Below are 20941 nucleotides of genomic sequence, written 5' to 3' on the forward strand. Positions count from 1 at the left end.
GCTTGGCTGGTGTGGGCTTGCTAGTGGTCAAGTAGATAACGTTGAAACCTTGCTTTTCAGAAGGTTCATTCTGTCAGTCTGCATCTTCTCCTCCTGGTAGCTGATCGTCTTCACAAATGTGTATAAGTCTTTTATTTCTCCCCTCAGATTTCTACCTTCGGAAAAATTTAAAGTTGCCAAATGAATTTGGTGTGTACTGGGGAGGATGGAGCTGACAGAGAGGCGGGATGGTCACCCAAGTCTCTTTTCTTTAAGAAAACACATTGAAGACCAAAAGCAGGGATTCTCTTGTAGGCAGATGCTATCAAGATTTTTTAAGAAAACAACCACAGAAATTATCAAAACTGTGCCTGAATCTGAAATTTTTCATTTAGTTTTAAATCTGCATTTGATTTTTTTTTTTAAACTGTACTTGTCATTCATTTAAAAATCATTCCCTGAAACTAAAACCAGTATCTGTAAGAAAGGACTAATTACTTTCCATGTTTTAGGGAGGGCAGATAGTGGTGTCATCACCACCAGTACTTTTAAATCCTTTCTCACTGTTTGTCATTCAGGTGGCATGCTGACATTTCAAGCTGATACATATGTGTATAAAATATATATCCTATGACTCCACAGTAGTCCACAGTGAGGATTTTGCTGGCTATTCCCGGATCAGAGACAAGCATGTGGTAAACCCAGATGAGCATGAAAGGAGTGTGCAGGAAAATGTAACAAGGTCCTTTATAAGGTAATGATGATTCCTTTCTGCTTCCCAATGTAAAACAATTAAATACATAATTAAATCTTGACAATAAATAACCTAAATTGATCTTGGTTTTTATGTCACTTGTTTTAAACCACTAACAAATTCAGCTGAGACCCCCACCAGCTAAGTAGCATTAGAAGCACCGTTGGATTTAGGTGAAGAACTCTCAAATCAATCACAGATTATTCTTCTGTCAGATTTACTTGAAAACTTTTCTTCTGCTGTGTGGTACCAGATGACAGTGTGCTACATAACCTTTAGCTTGGATTTCTGAATGCAGTATACTAAGAACTGACACCAAAACAATGCAAGTTAGTGTTTCAACATTTTAATTCGTGTTGTTTTACAAGTATAAAAGACGTACCAGATCTTGCATACTCATATACATGAACAATCCTTACTGAGCAATCCTTTGTGTGACTCAGGACTACTCAAGTGAGTTAAGTTTTTAACATTAGCCCTATACCCTTCCATTGAACATATACACCTCTCACATTGAAAAACCACAGTAAGCTCGCAGCAAGACATCACTCTTTCATACACATACGTCCTTCCTAGTTAATACTACCCTTCTCTCAGTGCAGCCACTAGGTGTATTGATAATAATACTATCTAGACTGTCGCCATCCTGGGAAAAAACTGCATCTCCTGGCATTATCGCACACTTCAGAAACATAAGCTTGTCCTCGAAAACACTGGTCTTGATGCAACAGAACATCTTTGTCTCTGACTCCCTCTCATTCCTTCTTTCTACCAGCAATGGCAGCACCGCAGGATCAAAACATAAACAGAACAGCAATATGGCTAGTCAGTCAATCTGAACGTGATGCTGTGATGACACGAGGCACAGAAAAAGCAATGGCACTCACAGTTAATGAGGCACAGCAAAAAGAAGGACAGAAAAAGCAATGGCACTCATGTTAATGCTATGTTTAAACTGTATTTGGCTAGTATTTGGCTAGTCTGTACCTAAGGCAATACCATACGACAGTGATATAAGCCATACAATCTTATTTTCAAAACAATGATTTAAATATTCAGGCTTCTGTGCATGCACTTGAGAAGACTAGTATAAAAATAGGAAGTAATATGGTACATTCTCTAAAAATATGCATATACGTTAGTCTTCATCATTAGCATGTGAAGTTGAACGGTGCTCACTGCATATACATACTGGACTCCCGGCTGGGTCGCTTACAGCTTCCTACTGTTGAGTTCTCTGTAGCATAAGCATTTCACCAGCTGAGGTTTGTGGAGTTTTCACAGTTTTCAAGTGGCAAAATCACAATTGGACCATCACTTCCAATGTCCAAAGTCTGATTCAAAGACTCGAGAGCTCTCTTCTTAGCTGTGAAGTACTTCTACACAAGAAGTCGCTTTGTTCTCAAAGACTAAAATTTCACACCTGGGTGCTTATGTAGTTAGGCAATGCCTTTAATTGCCTGATCATCAATGACCACCCAACTATGAAATTAGATATTCAGTTCTAAGAATACCTGAAAAATTGGCCCCATGTGCTGAACTGTGAAGGTTTGGAATCAAGAGGTCACATTCTCACTTGCTCCTTTCACGGAAAATACTCTTCTACATCTAGAAAAGTGCAAGGAAATACTATACTGCACCTTTAGGTACAGAAGTACAGAGAAATACTGTAGTGTCTTCAAGGAATCACCTCACTATTCTAATGCTACTCGGAGAGAGAAGTTAGAGATGTTGGGTTTGGGTGACTTCCCCAAATATATCAAGTACATTCCCATAGTAGGCTCATGCCAAAAACTCCTATTACCACCCACCAATAATTTAATGAGATCTACATATACATACAACACACATACACACATCGAGCAAAATAAAAAACATAACTCCATTATAAAATTGAAGTAGGAAGACATTCATTTACAGTGCAGTAAAGGAAAAAATAAAAAAATAGAAATGGCTTAGCTCTGTGCAGCACTGCATGTGACATCTCATTACAGATGACCTCAGACCCCAACTTGACGTTTCTAATGAAACGGTGTTGATATCATCCCTGCTGAAGAACTTCTCATCTTCCATAAAGTAGGATGGAAGTTAAGCTGAGGACATTAGAAGGTACTTTGAATCATTAATTGTTCTTTTTCTGCTAGCAGCCACAATGTGTCACGCACAGAAGAAACCCAAGGTGCTAAGCCATCAAAGTGCAAAAAGCTTTCACTTAATTTTTTTTTAAATGCAGTTTTTTTTTTTTTTTTTTTTTTGTGTATTTCTACTAAATTGTACTTCTTGGCTGTCCATCTGCTAAAGTTTTCTCAGTGATTTGCAAAACACTTTTATTTGTGGTGGTGATATAGTGCATTGAAGAAAAAGTCAACAACTCCCATTTTCTTTCAGATTTCAAGCCTGTGGTGATTCTGAGGTAAAAGAAGCCTGAGGTTTTTGCAGTACCGATATCAACCTAGCCATAATACATCACGGCCTCAAAAAGGACTCAGTCTTTTCTATCTCCACTTAACAAGTCACTGAGTTGCCTGCTTGGTGACTATCAAATACAGTAGCACTTGTCCCTACTAACTTTAGCCATCTAAAATGGAGACATGGTCAAGACTAGTGGTCAAGACATCTGGTTAAAACTGAGTAATAGGTCTCCAGAGGATGATCCGTGTCACCCAAGACAACATTTTAAGATGTGCTGAATCACTCACTGGAGATATTCCCTGGAGAGCACCTACCTGACTAGTTCATACAATCCACCCAGCTTCTAGATATTTCAAGTCATGTAAAGTGAACCCCACCCTAATACCAAAATAACACAAATAATAAAGTATTATTTAAATGATTATATCAGAACAGCGAGCTATTCCAGAACATTACAATTAATGTGTTAAATTTAATTCCCTTACTAACAAGCAGCATATATGAAGAGTAAAACAGTGCATAAGCCAATAACCCCTCTGTCCATTCTCAGTGACAGTCACATTTCAGTATTAGCGCTGGCTAATTAGCCATTTCTTGGCAACCTAAGCTACTGTGCATTGTAGAAGTCAAATTCTTATGCCACAGAGAGAAGAATTATTTTATGACATTGATTAGAATGTAAAAAAGTCTGCCATCTGAGGAAAGCAGACCACAGCAATAGTCAATTATATGGTCAAAGACTATGCTCTGTTTCCATGCTAGGGTGGCATGCCTTAATGACATCTTATCTGAAATAAAATGCATTTCCTTCCATCCTCAGATTTCCTGAGTAAGATGAGAATCAGGCTAGTTTTTGAAGGATGTCCTCTATAACGATTTCAAATTGAGCACATGATAAAACCATGTCGAGAAGAATCTGAAACAAAAGTCTGCAAACACTGACTGCTTTTTACATTCATACATAAACACGCACAGCTACACATACCCATAAACAACGCTTTCCATAAAGGTAGGCTTGTCAGTCTTCATGCAGCATACACCTGCAAGACAGGAAACCCACCCACAAGACACAATATCCAAGATGCCCAACATTCCCAGCAGGTGACCTGCAACCTTCCCAAGGCACATACTTGTTTCCAGTTACACTAGGCATTGGAAGAAACACTTTGATGACGATTCCCATTTTGAGAATCTGTTGTCTTGGTACTGCTCTGTGATTCATCAGCATTTTCAGATGATTTCAACTCTGCCTTGTCTGTTACTCTGGTAGACTTAGGAGGCTTGCAAACAAAGCAGAGGAACTTGAAACAGGAGAGCAAACCTTCGGTAATGCTGGATGAAAAGAGTTTTTTGCATGGGTGACAGAACTGGTAGAACACCAACATGAAGAGGACAGCCATGCAGTAACCTATCAGGAGCTGCAAGACCAACAACGGGGCGCAGACGTACAAGTAGATATCAGTTTTATAGATGTACCACATCAGCAGGAGGAATGCATTCTCAATGAATCGCAGCATATAATACACAGTCAGACGGTACCAGTTTTGGGACTTGTTAATTAAGTCAGGATCATTGAGCTTCACCTGCACTGCCGACCAGCAGAACATGTTAATGCCTGCGTACAAGAAGGTGAGAAGGCACAAGACAATGGTGGTGCCGACCCTGCTCAATGCCTTCTCTATGTTCTCAGGAAACGGGGACTTGCTTTGCCAGAAGAGAATCCATGGGTAAAAGAAAAAAACAAAGAAATTCACTAGCACAACAGGGAGAGTCCAGATCTGAAGGACTGAGCTGAAAAGGACCAGCACTATAACCCGCGTAGCAATCTCAAAGCTTCTCCACATGAATATGCAGAGGTAGGCAGCTGGTTTCACACTGATATCGTAATCATCATACTTAATCTTAATAGCCAGGATGTTGCAGCGTAAGGCGCCATATACAATTGACAGGAGGGAAAGGACCATAAAAACACCTACAAAGAGAAAAGACAAATCAGAACCGTCATCTTCACAGAAGACATTGCATCAGAGTAATACAGAGATGCAACTAGTTGTCTTCACAGCACTTCTAGGGATTCCCAGCAGGTATAAAGCCAAAAAAAAATACATTCCTTGTATCCACTTCTGGTTTCTTACTCTAACTCTCTGTCCCCTTTTGGTCCCCATTTGTTACATTTACAAGTAGACAGAAAGAGAAAAGGCAGTGGAAAAAAAAATCACAGGTGTCTCCCCACCACCTGCCCAGGACTGTTTGTGCATGTACTGTCCTTCGTGATTACACAGCTCAGTTGTAAGAGTATGCCAGTTGCTCTCAAGCAGTACTCTCACAGTAGTCCCTAAGGCCCTGGAGTGCTACTCACCTTCTGCACAGATGAAGGACTGAGTCACAGAACATAAAACTTCGGAATTAGTTGGGCACGCAGACACCAGAATGATTTTGATGTTTTACGTTGAAGCAAATTGTCTAAGCTCACAGAAGGGTTACGGGATAGAGCTCAAAACAGGTTAAAGCAGGTTAAACCCCAAAACACCTGTACTTTTTTTTTCCCTAGTAGACAAATATTCGCTCACTTGTCTACATTGTGATTTCTTATGCATGTATTTTCCTTATGCAACTATCAATATCATGCATTTAAGAACAACATTCCTTTTAAAAATGTCTTAAAATTTTGATCAGCTCTGTTGATCTGATTGCCAGGTAGGGGATGTGCAAATTACAGTGCTGAATTAACAAGCGCACTGAGGATGGGAACCAACTAGGAGAAAGTTTATGACCTAAGCAGGTATGGATGTATAAGAGCCCTGGACATACAGAATAGTATCCCAGTGTTCCGGAGTGCTAGCCGTGCATTGTTTTGTCAACATCTGCATGCCTTCTACGCAATTTTTACCAACACGCTGAACAGCTTATATAGGGGACCAATTTTAGGAAACCCTGTGCAACACTTCTAGTTTCAATCTGCATTGTTTTCATGTGAGGAACACTTCAAACTTTAATCAGTTAAGCACAGTAGAAATTATTCAATTGTTTTTTTATAGTGTGAATGAAACCAACCAAGCTAACTGGTCATGCTACAGAGCATTATATTGCATCAGACAGAACAAGATAAACGGGCAATTCTTTATTATGTCAATTACTTTTGTAATGCTTAGCAGCTAGTTCTTGCTGCAGCCTTCGGTTAGTTCATGTCATTATCCAATACATGAATGAGATTGCCTACATTGCTATAGCTATTTAACCATGACTATCAGGTTTTTCTAATTAGAGTTACTAATTTCTGAGCATGAGTTTGAAAGAAACAAGTGTATTTTAGGATCTCTATTAAGTTTCTCGCAGGTTTTTTCTCCTCCTTTTAGCTAAATTCTCTCCCTCAAATTCCTCTGAATTACTTTGGAAAAAAATTAATTCTTTATATCTAAATTTTGAATAGTACTCAGTAAAATGAAAACAATGCCATTTTATATTGTAATTTTGTACGTGCCAGTTTCATGCTGCATATGTTCTCTGAAAATGATTATTTATTTTCTTGTTTCACATTTAAATTTGAAATGTGCATTTTTAAATGTCTTTCTTACAGCCCTACACTTGATCTGAGTATTTTTAAACATTAGAAAGCATTGCCTAAATAAGGAAGAGCAAGTGAATGGAGTCAATAATGCCACTGTGGTTCTTTCCAAAGTCACTCCTGGGGCTCCTTCCAAAACCTTTCCTGTACTTTTGTGTTGAGTCTAGAACTGTAAAAGTACAAATAACCTCAATGAGTTCATTAGGCAAAATAATGCTCTCAGAGTTTAAAAAACAAAAGCACACAGAACAAGTAAACCACATAAACACACACACAAAATCCACTGGAGAAAGAGTGCTTCTGTCCTGGAACTCAAGCTTGTCTTCTGAGTCTGATTCCATTTTAGGGATTCTCAGTGAATCTCAATCTTGCCTTAACACCTCAAAACTTCAAAAGAGGCACTGCTCCATTGACAGCAACTACATTCACGCTGACTCTGGTTTAGTACTGTAATCCTGTTCATCTGCTTTCCCAAAAGCTCAGTACTGCCACCAAACTACCAGTTCAAACATCACTTCTAAGCCTGTGATAAAGATGGTTTTAATCAACCACATACAGAAATGTGGAAAGGCCATGTTACTGTTGTTTTCCCTTATGATCTGTCACTTCTTTGCCTGCTCACTATAAAGTATCTTCCTTTGAGAGTTCAAAAACCTTTAGCAGTTCTTATAAAGGTGGCATTTCTGTTCTTCCTTCCTACTCACAGAAACCTATACTTTTCTCACAGATCAGAGATGCACAGTCCCAGAATCATTCAGGTAGGCACTGTTTTACTTTTTGGTTTTGTCACTGCTACAACTTTTAATTGAAAAAATGCATCTTTTTCAGCAGAATGATTTTATTTTTAAATGGCAGGAAATCCACCTTTTGAGATAATTTCATGTCTGTAAACAACTTTACTGCTGCTAATAGCAATTAAACAAACAAACAAACAACACTTTAAACTTACAAAGGAAACAGATCTTTCACATTTGATACTGCATGCTGAGAACTGGCCTTTTTTCAAGGGTGGTAGGACAAGCCATGCAACCCTTCCACCTCCAGCCAGCTATTTTTGTCATTTAAAATAACTCAGGTCTTTTCGGCACCTCCTGGCCTTGAGCTTCACCAGGTGGTATTAGCTAAGCAAAGCAGTCCTGCTGGCTGCCCAACACTGTGTAAGCAGTCACGAGCCTGATGTCAGCCATACCTTAAATGCAAGGTTTCAGTTGGCTCTAAGACAATGCATGATAGTGACAGATGCTGTAGCATTTAGTACAAAGTGAAGCCCAAATGCAAAAGAGAGACTGCATTGGGTTTACATGGCAAGGTTTTGGTTGTAGGCAGCTGCAGGGGTGGTCTATGTAAGAAGAGCCCAACAGCTGCACCATGTCAGAGCAGAGCCAGCTCCAGCTGTCTGCAAAGAGACTCGCCGCTGGCCAGAGCCAGGCCAACAGATGATGTTGTCTGTGCCTCTGTGAGAAGAGATTTAAGAAAGTGAAAAAAAAATATCTGCTGTGACACAGCGGCTGGGAGACAGGAGTGAGAATCAGCCCCACAGTCCCCCAGGTGAGTGCAGCAGGGCAGGAGGTGCTCCAGGCAGGCAGCAGCAGTTCCCCTGCGGGCTGTGGAGAGGCCCCTGGTGGAGCAGGCTGTCCCCCTGCAGCCCATGGGTCCCACACGGAGCAGATCTCCACGCTGCAGCCCGTGGAGGAGCCCACGGGGAGCAGGTGGATGTGGCCTGGAGGAGGCTGCGGCCCATGGAGAGCCCCCGCAGGAGCAGGCCCCGGGCCGGAGCTGCAGCCCGTGGAGAGGAGCCCACGCAGGAGGGCTTTATTCTGCTTTTGCAACTCTTTACTCCTCCTCATTTTACGTTCTTGGCAGACAGTGAAATGACAGTTTTGGACAATGACAGACACTGGCAAGAATCTGATCATCGAGAATAAAACATCCAGGGAAATTCATTAATACCGTGAACTACACAAAAAAGACATGACACGGCACGGCTCTGGTTAACAAAGGCTTAGTCAATGTTGCACATTCCTTTCAGAACTGTTTGATTCAATACTGGAAACAATAATGAGTTTCAATCAGATCTAAAAGGGACAAACGTTATTACAGAATCATAGAATCATTCAGGTTGAAAAACACCTCCAAGATCATCAAGTCCAACCATTAACCTAGTACTGCCAAGTCTCATGAGTTGTCAGGAGTGTGAAGTGGCATGATGGTAAAAAGTTTTGGATTCATGGATGTCAGTGTCCTCAATACCACTGACCAAGTAGAATCTACACAGAATAACAGACAAGGTAGTGCAGGAATCCAGAAAAATATAGACTGATGAGAAGACAAGACAAAAAATATCGAAATCAGAAGACAAGAAGAAAAGCATAATAGCTATAACATGGACAAATGTAAAGGAGTGTGTCAAAGAACAGGGAACTTGAAGAGATCTCAAGTGTGGAAGAAGAGCTGGACTGGCTGCTAATTACTTTGATAATGCCGCAAGATCCAAACGGCTGAAGTCATGTCTTTATACATAAGAATCCGCATGTACACATTACAAACAAGCTGGTACTGTGGTATGTATCATTCCTGCTTGCTGTGTAGGTTGAATAATACTGCTGGATGAAAGGTATTACTGCCGAAATAAGTTGGCTGAAGAGTGCAGAAAGTCTCAAGACTTCAGAAAGTAAGATACAAACAGAAGTGGTTATGGCTTAAGATACAAACAGATATGGTTACGACTTAATTTTTCATTGAACCATAAAATGGTTTGGGTTGGAAGGAACCTTAAAGATCATCTAATTCCAGTCCCCCTACCATGGGCAGGGATGCCACCCACTAGATCAGGTTGCCCGGGGGATCCCATGGTCCTGAACACCTGCAGGGATGGGGCACCCACAGCTTCTCTAGGCAACCTGTGCCAGTGCCTCAATACCCTCTTAGTGAAGAATTTCCTCCTAACCTCTAATCTAAATATCTTCTCTTTTAGTTCAGAACCATTCCCCCTTGACCTATAACTATCTACCCAAGTAAAAAATTGCTCTCCATCTTTTTATAAGCTCCCTTTAAGTACTGAAAAGAAGGAATCAGTGAGGTCCTTTTCTTTTCCAGGCTGAATGTCCCCAGCTCTCTCAGCCTTTCATCACAGGAGAGGTGCTCCAGCCCTCCGATCATCTTCATGGCCCTCCTCTGGACCGGCACTAGCAGCCCCACATCCTTCTGGTACTGGGTGCCCCAGACCTGGATGCAGCACTCCAGGTGGGGCCTCACAAGGGCAAAGCAGAGGGGGACAATCAACTTGCTCGTCCTGCTGGCCACTCCTCTGTTGATGTAGCCCAGGATGCAGTTGGCCTTCTGGGCTGCAAGAACTCATTGCTGGCTCATGTTGAGCTTTTTGTCCACCAGAACTCCCAAGTCCCTCCTGAGAATTCATCAGAACTCATTTTTTTCTGCTGAATGAGTTCTTATGGACGCTGCCGTTGTTCTAGATCACTGATTACGAAAAGAAACATTTTTTCTTTTGATTTCTGTATTCTACAATTAAACAGGACCTGCTATACAGGTAGCTTCTGGGAGACATGAGCTAAATACTGCATTTGCTGGTGGTGTCTTGCCCTCTCTTTCTATTCATACATATTCACTGAACTTCCTGGTGAGCCAACTTAGCTCTGGTTGTCTACCTTCACTTCACCCACAGAAGATCACTCATCAGTCTGTGAGAAAGAATTTACCTTGGCAGTGACAAATAAAAGTCAAAAGTGATAGGGAGTTACTAAATATGCATTTTTCTAATGATCTGGAACACAGGGCTTCTCCTTAGCAACCATGACCAATAACGGCAACACTAGTAATAGAAGAAACACAATAAAAAGGTGACCTTTCTTAAGCAAATGCCATCTCCAGCAAAGTGCTTGGAAACTGTGATAATTGCACTGCTCAGCAAAGGATTCAACTGCTTTGTCCTTATCCAAGATCACAGATGCCATGGTTATTTGAAGAATCTACCTTAGCTGTGAAGTACTCAGAAACTCAGGAGCAATGTCTTTCAAGTATCAACTGCTATAACGTTAAACAAGTACTTTTGTATGAAGGCCTTCACCTGTTGTAATGTCTCTGTATGCTGACTCACCCTCCAGCATGCTTTTGTCTTCCATCCCGAGTTGTGAGGAAAGGCTTCTTCAAGACAAACAAACAAGGCCTTCAAAAGACCCGTGGTCTCTCAAGGTGTCATAGCTACAAGAGCTGTTTTGTATTTCAGAGGAAATCCTGCAAGTTCTCCCAGGTGCCAAAGCCCTTTCTCACATCAAAAAGCTAGTTGTCCTACCACCACATGGTGCAGGTTCCTCTAGTAGCAGCCAGCCACTGAATCAAGATTGTATTTCCACAGAGCTGGATCACATCATGGAGTAAGACGTAAAGAGTCTCATGGTAAGAGAGGTGCATCCTGGTAAGTCCATGTGGTTCAGCATTGCGTTGTGAAGACTTAACAGCTTGGGTCCAGAGATGAGATGGTAACATTTGCATACTAAGTTATGCCTTTTAATTCCAAATTCAGAGTCTGGCACAAGTAAAAACAGTTTGTGGCCTCAGTCCACGTGTAAAACTGCATCCCTGAAAGTACACCTTTCATAATGTATCATGACAAAATATGCTCTGCATTGTACCCCAACGAATTTTCTAGAAAGTTTGCTCAGAAGCCAAAAGGGAACAGAGTTGTGTGTTTTTTTTCTCTTCATGAAGACAGCTCAGTCCCTCCAGCTGCCTTCCTCTCATGCTGCAAGGGCCACTTATCACATTAATGCTTCTACAGCAACCAAAGTACACTAAAGGAAATGTTAGTCTAAAACACGATGATAGAAACTTTGTCAGCGACACCACTGTCAAAAGCTACCAGATGAAACCATTTGCAATGTGTTCACTTCTTGTCAGAGGCAGGTACTCCTGACTGCTGACCCTCCTCCTCTCCCTCCCACCAAATTACGGAGGCAATGACAGCAGCTCTACCTACTTCTGGCAGCCGTTATCTCCTGCTGCAGGACACAGATGTAGAGCTGGAGCGTGAGCTGGGGGGCTGAGCCGAGGAATGCCTGGATCACAGAGGCCCTGCTGAATGCAGACCTGTGCGTACACAGCTTGCCTTCGGCCTGGCCCACTTCTTTCTCAACTTCTTCCGAGTACCCATCCTTGGGCATCTGCCTCTTCTTCGTGATGCTGACATACGGCTCTTCGACTCTGCCGGCATGGAAGTAAATGTAAAAGACTTCCACACACCTACAAGCAAATCAGTAAATAGAGTAACAGGAACAAATGAAACAACAGCATAGGTCTCCCCCTTGCTTAGTATTTTAAGCCATTTTGTACAAAGTCACCAAGTCTTTTGTTTACAGAGCAAACATTGCACATTTTCTCCTCTTGGTACATTTGCAATAGGACAGATTTTGCTATGCAAAACATGAACTGCATGTGATGATAGGGCAAGAATCTGGGAGTGCCTTTGGGGCTGCTTGTAGGAATACTTGGACATGGGAGGAAGCTCAGCTGTTTTCTATGAGCTGCCCTTGTCCTCTGCTGTCCTATTAAATTTCTTAAACTACTCATCCACCACAATGTTCATAGTTTCCCAGCCCAGAACCTAAATTGAAAACGTTTCTTTAGATTCTTTTGCCTTCTGGTGTTATCCATACGCCTGTGGCACACCAATTGGACACAACAATAAAACCACTTCTCATACGTTTGTCTTAAGCAAAATATCTCAAGACATCAGAGAGAAGCTCAGAGTACAAGTGGGTGCATGCACCTCAGACACAGCTAGACTCAAACCCTTGCTTGCTCAAACCCTTGCAAACCCTTGGTCCAAAAATACAAGTAACAAGCAATAGCAGCCATAATGAGAACAAGCAGTTTAGCACCTCGCAAGTCATGGTATTAGCCTGTTCTAAAAAGATAGAGAAACAGCACCTTTACTCCTTATGTTTACTTAGATTTACTGCAACACTTCAGAAATATGAAACATAGTCTTGCAAAACTATTCTAAATTAGAAGGTGCAGTGTTTCCAGTTCCTGCAGTTCTTCATTTTTAAACACTGATGATCCAAACCGTGTTTATGTAGCTGTAACTTGCCACACATTAACTTCCAAGGGAAAAAAATGTGCCAGTACATACATTTCTATTCACAAATTACTTATTGTTTTAACATATTTTATTACATGTTGCCTCCACCCATGCATGGAGAATAATCCATATGTTAGGAGGGGAATGGAAAAGGGATGAAGGGGTTGGCATCAGCAAGTGCTACAGCAATGAGGATAATATGGCTCCCTGAGTACTAAAGAAGAAAATACAGTCTCAGACAGACTTCTGAAAGAAAAGTTTCTGAAACTTCCTTCCAACAATCAACTTTACACTAGCAAAAACTTTACAGACACTATTCTAAGAGAGTTCTGTGGTATGAAAGTGTCAAGGTTGGGCTTTGGTGTCAAGCAGGAACTGAAACACTTAGAGGAACAGTCAGCATTTTCTGAGATGTGATAATGAGCAAGTATCTGCTAAGGTATAGGCGACGTTGCAAGACGAGGGGGAAGAGAGAGGAAAGAAATGCTCTATTTCTGTCACGTTGCATAGGGTCCTGAAGATACAGAGCCTGCTGTGGAGAAGTCTATATATAGCAGAAACATAAAGGACAAACAGTATTGGCTACTGAAAACAAAAAATCCTCTGAAACCCAAACCCAATGCGGACAAAAACTATTTTGTCTTTTATGCCTAACGCTGCCACTTCAAAAATAAAACCAACTGATGTGTGAGCTGCACAACTAATGATGGATGGCTTCCACTGAAGCTCTCTCCCAGCTGAGAGAGGACTTCAAGGGGAGTCGTCTCAACCCCAACTGCACAGGCACCCTGTGACACCATCTCTAGTCCCAACTCTTCTCATGGTTGGACATGTATGTTATCATCTTCTTGTGCAGGCATCATCCTCTGATGAGGACTCAACTGTCTTCTTTCTTTCCACAGTGCCCTACTGAGGTTCACCTCTCCCTGGTTGCTTCCATAGATAACAGCTGCTGGAATGCAGTAATCTCCAAGTCTTTTCCAGGTCAAATGTGGTCAATGTATTTTTGCAGTATGCAAATAAGGCTTGTCTTCTATTTAAAAGTATCTCACAATTACAAAGCATAGACCTATGCTTGCCTGAGACTATTAGCTTTCATTACGTTTTCAGCTTTCCCCACTCCTCCTCACCACTCCCGGTCTTTTGGAGGAAAGCCTTTAGAGGAGAGTCCACAGACTGATCTAAAAAGCAGCACTGATAAAAATTCATATTCCCCCCTAACTGGACCACTAGCAAGTTTCAACTGCTCTACATGGAGAACATTTTCAGTACACCGTAGTACTATCCTTGACTCAGTAGGCTTCAGCTACCATGCTCACTAAAAATATCCGAAAGGCCTGGTGCGCTGGAGGCTCCATTCACAGTGGTGACTTTCTATTTTCACTTTGTTAAACTTTTCAGTCCCTGCCAGCTTTGTTCCATGTGAAAGAATCCACATAGCCAAAAATAAAGTGTGAAAAATTAATAAAGCACAATAGCTTACAAAGCCAACAGAGATTCTGAAAACAACAAATTGATTTTATTCTAGAAGAGAGGTCCCAGAACATTTATGTCTTGCTTAGTATTCACCACCATCTATTCATCCTGAGCTGAGGGCAAGTCTAAAGCTATTACGGAAAATGAGATCTCAGCATCAGCCTCTGAACTCTTGCAGTGCACGATTAAAAGCAGATATAGCTGAGGGACCCATCCAACAAATCTGAGGTAATCCCATAAAAGAGGTGATAAGATTCACAGCATTTGCTACAGTCTGAAGTCCTATTACCAACAAAATGATGGGTTTTGGAGCAAGCATTTGATTTGTATTTATTAGGTAGGTATTAAGTAACAGTATATTGGTTCCACGTTTATGATGGGAATTTTTTTTTCCATGTAGGAAAGCAAACGTTTCCAATACAGTGTGAAATGAACGGTCTGATCAGCACGCCTTACAGCCAGAGGGGACTTTACCAGTACAACAGAGCAATACAAGTGATGTGTGCAAGCACCCAGACTTCACCAGTAGTGATGCCCATCTTCTCTCAAGTCCCAGCTACCCCACACGAGTGTCTCTGGAGATGATGCCTCCTGGGGCCCACAACAAATACATTCAAGACTGCACCTGGTGCCACAGCCCATGCAGAAACTTCAAGCTCTTCTACAGACCAGGGAATTCTGGAGAAGACCCCATTGATCACTGTTCATCCCTGCTCTGGAGGAACAGGAGTGGGATGTCCCAGGTTCGGCACAAACCATTTCCTGCAATTCAAGGATATTTAGGGTCCTTGGATCCTCATACAGAGTCAAGCAGAAGGCCTTCAGCTTGGGAGTTACACAGGACGCAAAGCAATGACAGCTGTAGTACAGGCTAAGAAGGAACTAAAATTAATTCAAAGAAAAAAAAATCAAACCTACTCTACACACTGGAAGTTAAGAGGTGGGAAAGAGATGTGCTGCTTTCTCCTCTGCTGCCGAATCTTGGCAGAGGGACGAGCTGTACTTTTTCAAGGGTCCTGATGGTGCTTGCAAAGAGTGATTCAGCAGCAACACATTCGTCTTCCACACTGTCTGTAGGAGGAATAATCCTATGCCTGTTAAGAGCAAGCACCTCATTCCCTCTTTTAATCATGGATGCGTGGGATTTAAATACAGGCAAAATAATGGTGCTATGGAGAAGGAGCAGGCAATGAAGACATGGAACTTCCCACATCCAACAAGTGCTCCAAGAGCAAACATCCATTTGAAAGGACTACCCAGATATGTTCATTGCAAATGTACAAATGGATTTCTCTGACAACTCCATTTTAGTAAATCTTTTTTCTTTAGTGAAGAGTGCAAAAAGACTGATCATGCCTACAGAATTACTTACCTGTGTCAGACAAAGATTTGTTCTCACTCATTTTTCTACCTTCCAACTGCACTTTCTGTTCATCGCATCTTGGACACCTACCACATCTGCTCAAGAATAAAGGAAAAATAAAACCAAAAACAAACCTGAAGAGGGTCTAAGGCATATTCATCCCATCTGGAAAAGAGGGAGATGCACCACCAGCTGTAAAGCTTAGAGCTAGCTGAATCTCCTAAAGTCACGTCTGCCAATGGTAGTCCTACAAGGAAAAGAGTTTTTTAGACCTGGGCTATTCTGAACTATAAAGCAGGTCGCTAGGAAAGAGAGATCACCCACAGGAGACAATGCTTCTGCACAACAAGACTTATTAAGCTAAAATGGTGAAGATAATGCGTATTATATTTCAAATTGTAGAATTAGGTGCCCAAAACATTAATAACTGATCATTTCAGCCTACCAGTGTCTTCTATTTTTCCTACAGCTCACAGATATCTAACGTTAGCTATAACATAACTGCTCCTCTGGTAGTTTGACTCAGACTTCCTACTCCCTCTCCTTTGCTGCTGTCTGCATGATACATACATGGATGTCATTTTGTTTCTCCTTATGAAAAAAGCCTGCTCCCATTAAAAATCTATACTGTATATCCTTGTCCCATCAAAACCCGGGGAAAACAGTCATTACTATACTATATATGAGTCTATTTTATTTGTTTTCAATTTTTTTTTTTTTTCACAAGGGAAGTTCATCTGGCAGACAGAGCCAGCTCCATTGACGGTAAGCCCTGTCTGTTCAAGTCTGGTGGAAATCTACATTCCTTACTTCACCCCCCTCACCTGTCAATAGCTTGCAGAATAGAGAAGGGCAAACAAGTTAACAGGGGTTTCTGTGGCACCCTTCAGAAGAGTTATTTGCATTCTGAACAAATCCTTAGGTGCGGAGCAATACACTAGCAAAAATACATCCAGTGTCTTATTGGAATTGTTGAAGCACCTGAAATCTTGAGATGATCTTGGTGTTACAGGTGCTGTCCAAATGGACAAAGAGACAACCCTTGGTCTAGGAGAAGCCAGTAATAAACCAAAAAGATCACTGTAGTCTTTTCCAAATAAAATAAAGATGTCTTCAATCTCTCATTGATCTTGGCTATCATTTTAAGTCATCTTTTGTGCTGCAATTTATTTTGTATAGTAGTAAAATAATCTCATCTGAGAAAAAAAAAGAAAAGAAAGAAAAGAAATAAGAGAAATATCCAAACATTTTCTAAGTATCTAGATGCATTACTGCATCCACAAGAAGTGGCACCAACCTGAAATGTTGCAGGACTCCCCCCCCCAGTGCCCAGAAATCTGCAGTCAACTCATTCAGCCAACTACTGCAAGTCGTCTCTGGCAGCCTACGCCCTGGAGATCTGCGTCAGGCCACCAGAGGGGATTAGGAATTTTACTCCACAAACTGCTCTGACTTTATAGAGACACTGTTCCTCTTAGGGGGAGAAGGAATTAAGGGCAGGCGAACCGTACTCTTAAGGTACAGCACCTGTCCTCTGCAGGATGAGGGGAGCATCCTAATTTTAGTGCTTCCAGCGGCAGGCCAGCGAGTGCCTCAAGAACAGGTGGAGCGTGGGTGTCTGGGGAAAGCGGCGGCATGCAGGAAGGTTTCATAAGAGAATATGCTTTTTTCTCTTGTAACACAGAGGATTCAAAATAGGCCGGACCATTTGGCTTGCTAAGCTAAATACACTCCCCTCCCCTACCAAGATATTTCCATGCCGTTCTCCAAAATTCAATCTTAATTTTTAGGGGAAAAAGAAATGGGAGAAAAAGCTCTACATTCCAATATCATGGAGAAATCTCATACATGTACACATGCTGTCTGTAAACCAGTGTGCTGATGTTTGAGTATTCGAGTCCGAACAGAGAAACACTAAATAACCTTTATCGTGCCACAAACCCAAGAGAGGTGGTTAAAAAGCTAATGCTGGCTTTCTTAAGGTCAGCCAAAGCAGACCGGCCTCTATTGAATTATGCCATCTTGTGCAGCCTCCAGGCTATTTAGCATTTCCTTCTGATGTTGCAAGTGCACAAAGTCTGCGACAGCTCTACCGCCTGTGTCCTATTTGAATTAATTTGACCCAGCTCTCCCAAAAAACATGCTGGGTTGTGGAAGTGAGGTGTAAGAACCCCACTAACGAAGGACCAAACACAGGAGATAGCATGAGGCTTTGTGCTGTGTCCACAAATTCTTGGGGTCCAACAGAGCTCATGGTGCACCTCAGCTGGCTCTGTCATGTGTCCTGGTGTGTATTTTGGATAGAAGTGATAAAAGGCTACCATTCAGAACAGGACATCCAATTTTTCCCCCTTTTCTTCAGTTCCTAGGAACTAGTGGGTGTAAGTAGCTTTGAATTAAAAAACAAAACAAAACAAACAAACAAAAAAACAAACAAACAAAAAACAACATAGGACAGAGACAGAGAGAAACAAACCAGCAGCCCTTTTTAAAACAAGGAAGCAGATGACTAACAGCATCAGGGCTCTCTCATTCAAAGCATCAAGGTTTGCCTAAACGGGTGGGACCAAGTGGCCGCAGGGACATTGTTTCTCTTCAGCTCTCAGTGGTAAAAGCCACACCGAAGTGATAATACAGCAACATGTTTTGCCTTCTAGCTATCCCCCTCCACTTGCGTACATTCCAGTCCACACAAGATAGAAAGCCTACTGTGCAAATCGGGGAAGGATGACATATTTCACGTGCTGAGAACACTTCAGCATTCCCAGCTTTGATCTACACTTGGTGGGAATTGACGTTTCCTCTTCTGCCACACAACAGTGTTCAGCGGCAGCAGAAAGGAAAGTAAGGCAGAAGAAAACGAAGTCCCTTACTGTGGATCTCAGAACAATCACTTCACCTTCCCACACTCCTGTAATGTGTCCTATGAATAGATACATTTCTCTGAATCTAAAGAGGTTGTTTTCTCTGAAACTTCCTCTTAATCTGCAGAGTCCTTGCAGCCTTTAGCTGGAAGCAAGTTTTTCAGGTGGCATGTGTACCACCCTCTTTTAATTAATAATTATAATTTTGGTCATCCTGGGTCTAGAGAGAGGCTGATTCATACTGCCTACACGATGCCATGGGAACTGTGGCACAGGCTCACCACAACACCTCTGAACTCTCTGGAAATGCTGAGGCAGCAGATCTTCGAGGAGGTGCGCACACACTCACTGCAGCCTTCATGGACACGAGAGGGCTCCCAGATGCCCACTGGTTTCACAGCAACCACTGTGTCTGGGAGTTCACTGACAGCAGAAAACATTTCCTATGTCACATGTGGCTTGTGCTGTAAACAGATAAGCTTACTGCTGAGATGGAAAGGAAAAGCAAAATTGTGCTTGGATAAGGCTGAAGCAGAAGTCTGTGTCTCTTCCAGCAAATTAGAAAGAAAATTTTCTAACTTGTTGTTGCTGTTTATGTCCTTTGTTACTTCTTCACATCTTGCAGCTTGACATGACAGTCGTTCCAGCAACTGTTTTAGAAGGAAAAAAATCCTGAACAGCCTCTTTATTTTGACAGTTCTCTTTGGGTCCACTCCTGTTTTCCAAAAAAAAAAAAAAAAAAAAAGTGTGCGAGTATTTTGTTCTTCACTTTTAGAAAGCCAGAGCTCTTCAAGAACCCGTTATGCTGTAACACAGTAATTGTTATGCCATAACACGGTAATCTCTTTAGAGTATTAACAAAAACAATCCAGCCAGGGTTACGGAGGAATTCAATGTTTTTTTTTTTTTTTTTTGTGAAGCGTAAGACATTCTGAAACACCCAAGCTGTTCGCCCTCCTTAGTTTGAGCTTAACAAACCTTCCATGTCCGCACCGTCTGGGAGTTTCAAAAAGCTGGGGACACTTCTATGCTCCGCTCCACAGACACCACATTTATTCCCCTCGCCTCTTAAAGATTTGACCATAAACTGGAAATGCACATAAATTCCCAAATAAACTGGAAACGAAAGCCAGCCCCCAGCCAATGTTTTGTCGTGGGTTTTCACCAACTCTCTAACTTTTAATCTGCCTTTTTTTGTTCTGTTTTGTTTTGTTTTCCCTAAGGGCGTTTTCCATCAGTTGGACTCAGGTGGTCTTTGGGGCAGCTCAGCGCCTAAAGAAGAGACAGGTTGGGGCACTACCAGCACTTCCAACACGCTGGGACCCTCGTTATTGTTTTAAACGGGAGGCTGAGCAAGTCTTCCCTTCTCTCGTGGAAGTAACCTTGGGGTATGCAGCTACGGAGGAAGCGGCAGCGACCAAGCACAGCCCCCGGCTTATCTCATCTGCAAAGAGCCACCCGGGCAGCAGCCACGCGCAGAAAACACCGAGAAAAAAAAAAAAAAAAAAGCCAGAAGGAAGGAAAGCAACAAAACACGCACTTTAGGGCTCTGCAGGGCCACAAAACTCCTGCCCCCAGCCCCTGGGCAGGGTCTGCGCCTCTTCCCCCGGCAACGCGCCTTTCGGTGCCGCCCCGGGGCTCGCAGGCACCGCCCCCCGCCGGGGGGGGGGGGCCCCCCCCGGCGGGGCGCCCGGGGGCCCCCCCCGGGGCGGGGGGGCCCCCCCCCCCCCCCCCCCCCCCCCCCCCCGGGCTCCCCGCAGCCCCCCAGCAGGACCGGGGGGTCCCTCACCGACCTGACGAGGGGCCCGAGCTGCAGGAGGTGCAGCAGCAGCACCAGCGGCCGGTCGCGGCTCACGTCGCGGTGGATGAAGACCAGGCTGAGCTGCACCAGCGCGCAGGGCAGCAGGGCGAAGAGCAGCGTCAGCCACTGCCACATGCGGTCCCCCGCCGCCCGGTACGCGCCGCTCAGGCACAGCGCGGCCGCCGTCTCGGCCACGAAGAGGACGACGGAGACGAGGACGGAGCCGGGGAATTTCATCGCCGCAGGCGCAGCCCCGGCCCGACACACAGACCGACACACACACCCCGGCACACCGACCGACCGACCGAGCGACCGCCGCGCAGCGCGGCCGCCGCCCGCCAGAGGGGGCCGCAGGGCCCGCGGCCGCCGCCCGGCCCCGCCGCACCCCCCTCAGCTTCGCCTCGGGTTCACCTCACACGGTGCTGTGGGCACAAAACCGAAAGGGTTGCCTGCGACACCCGCTGTGGAGGGGTGTGCTCATCCCGCAGCCTTTCCCCTTTCTCTTCAGGGGCCAGGAGGCGCCCCCTGCCCGTCCCTCTCCCCTCCAGAGCTCTGTGGTGGCTCGGGATGTGCCTCAGGGCACCCTGCGGGTGGCAAAAGGAGTAGCCTAAGGGGCAAGGCTGGCCTTTG

At 43.3% G+C, this 20941-nt stretch overlaps 1 protein-coding gene across 2 annotated transcripts; it reads right to left on the bottom strand.

Moving 5' to 3' along the window:
* Positions 1–1063: 1063 nt before the first annotated feature.
* Positions 1064–20695, bottom strand: XK (X-linked Kx blood group). Of its 2 annotated transcripts, XM_035316031.1 has the most exons (3): positions 20304–20695; positions 11704–11966; positions 1064–5117 (listed from the first exon to the last, which is right to left on the bottom strand). In XM_035316031.1, exons 1-3 carry the CDS (start codon positions 20546–20548, stop codon positions 4291–4293), a joined length of 1335 nt encoding a protein of 444 aa, XP_035171922.1. In that variant the 5' UTR covers positions 20549–20695; the 3' UTR covers positions 1064–4290. The 2 variants fall into 2 exon arrangements, with proteins under 2 accessions (XP_035171922.1, XP_035171923.1); XM_035316032.1 differs by lacking the exons at positions 11704–11966; positions 20304–20695 and adding an exon at positions 6805–7350.
* Positions 20696–20941: the final 246 nt, after the last annotated feature.

Source organism: Oxyura jamaicensis, chromosome 1 (assembly GCF_011077185.1).
Source record: "Oxyura jamaicensis isolate SHBP4307 breed ruddy duck chromosome 1, BPBGC_Ojam_1.0, whole genome shotgun sequence".
NCBI lineage: Eukaryota > Metazoa > Chordata > Aves > Anseriformes > Anatidae > Oxyura > Oxyura jamaicensis.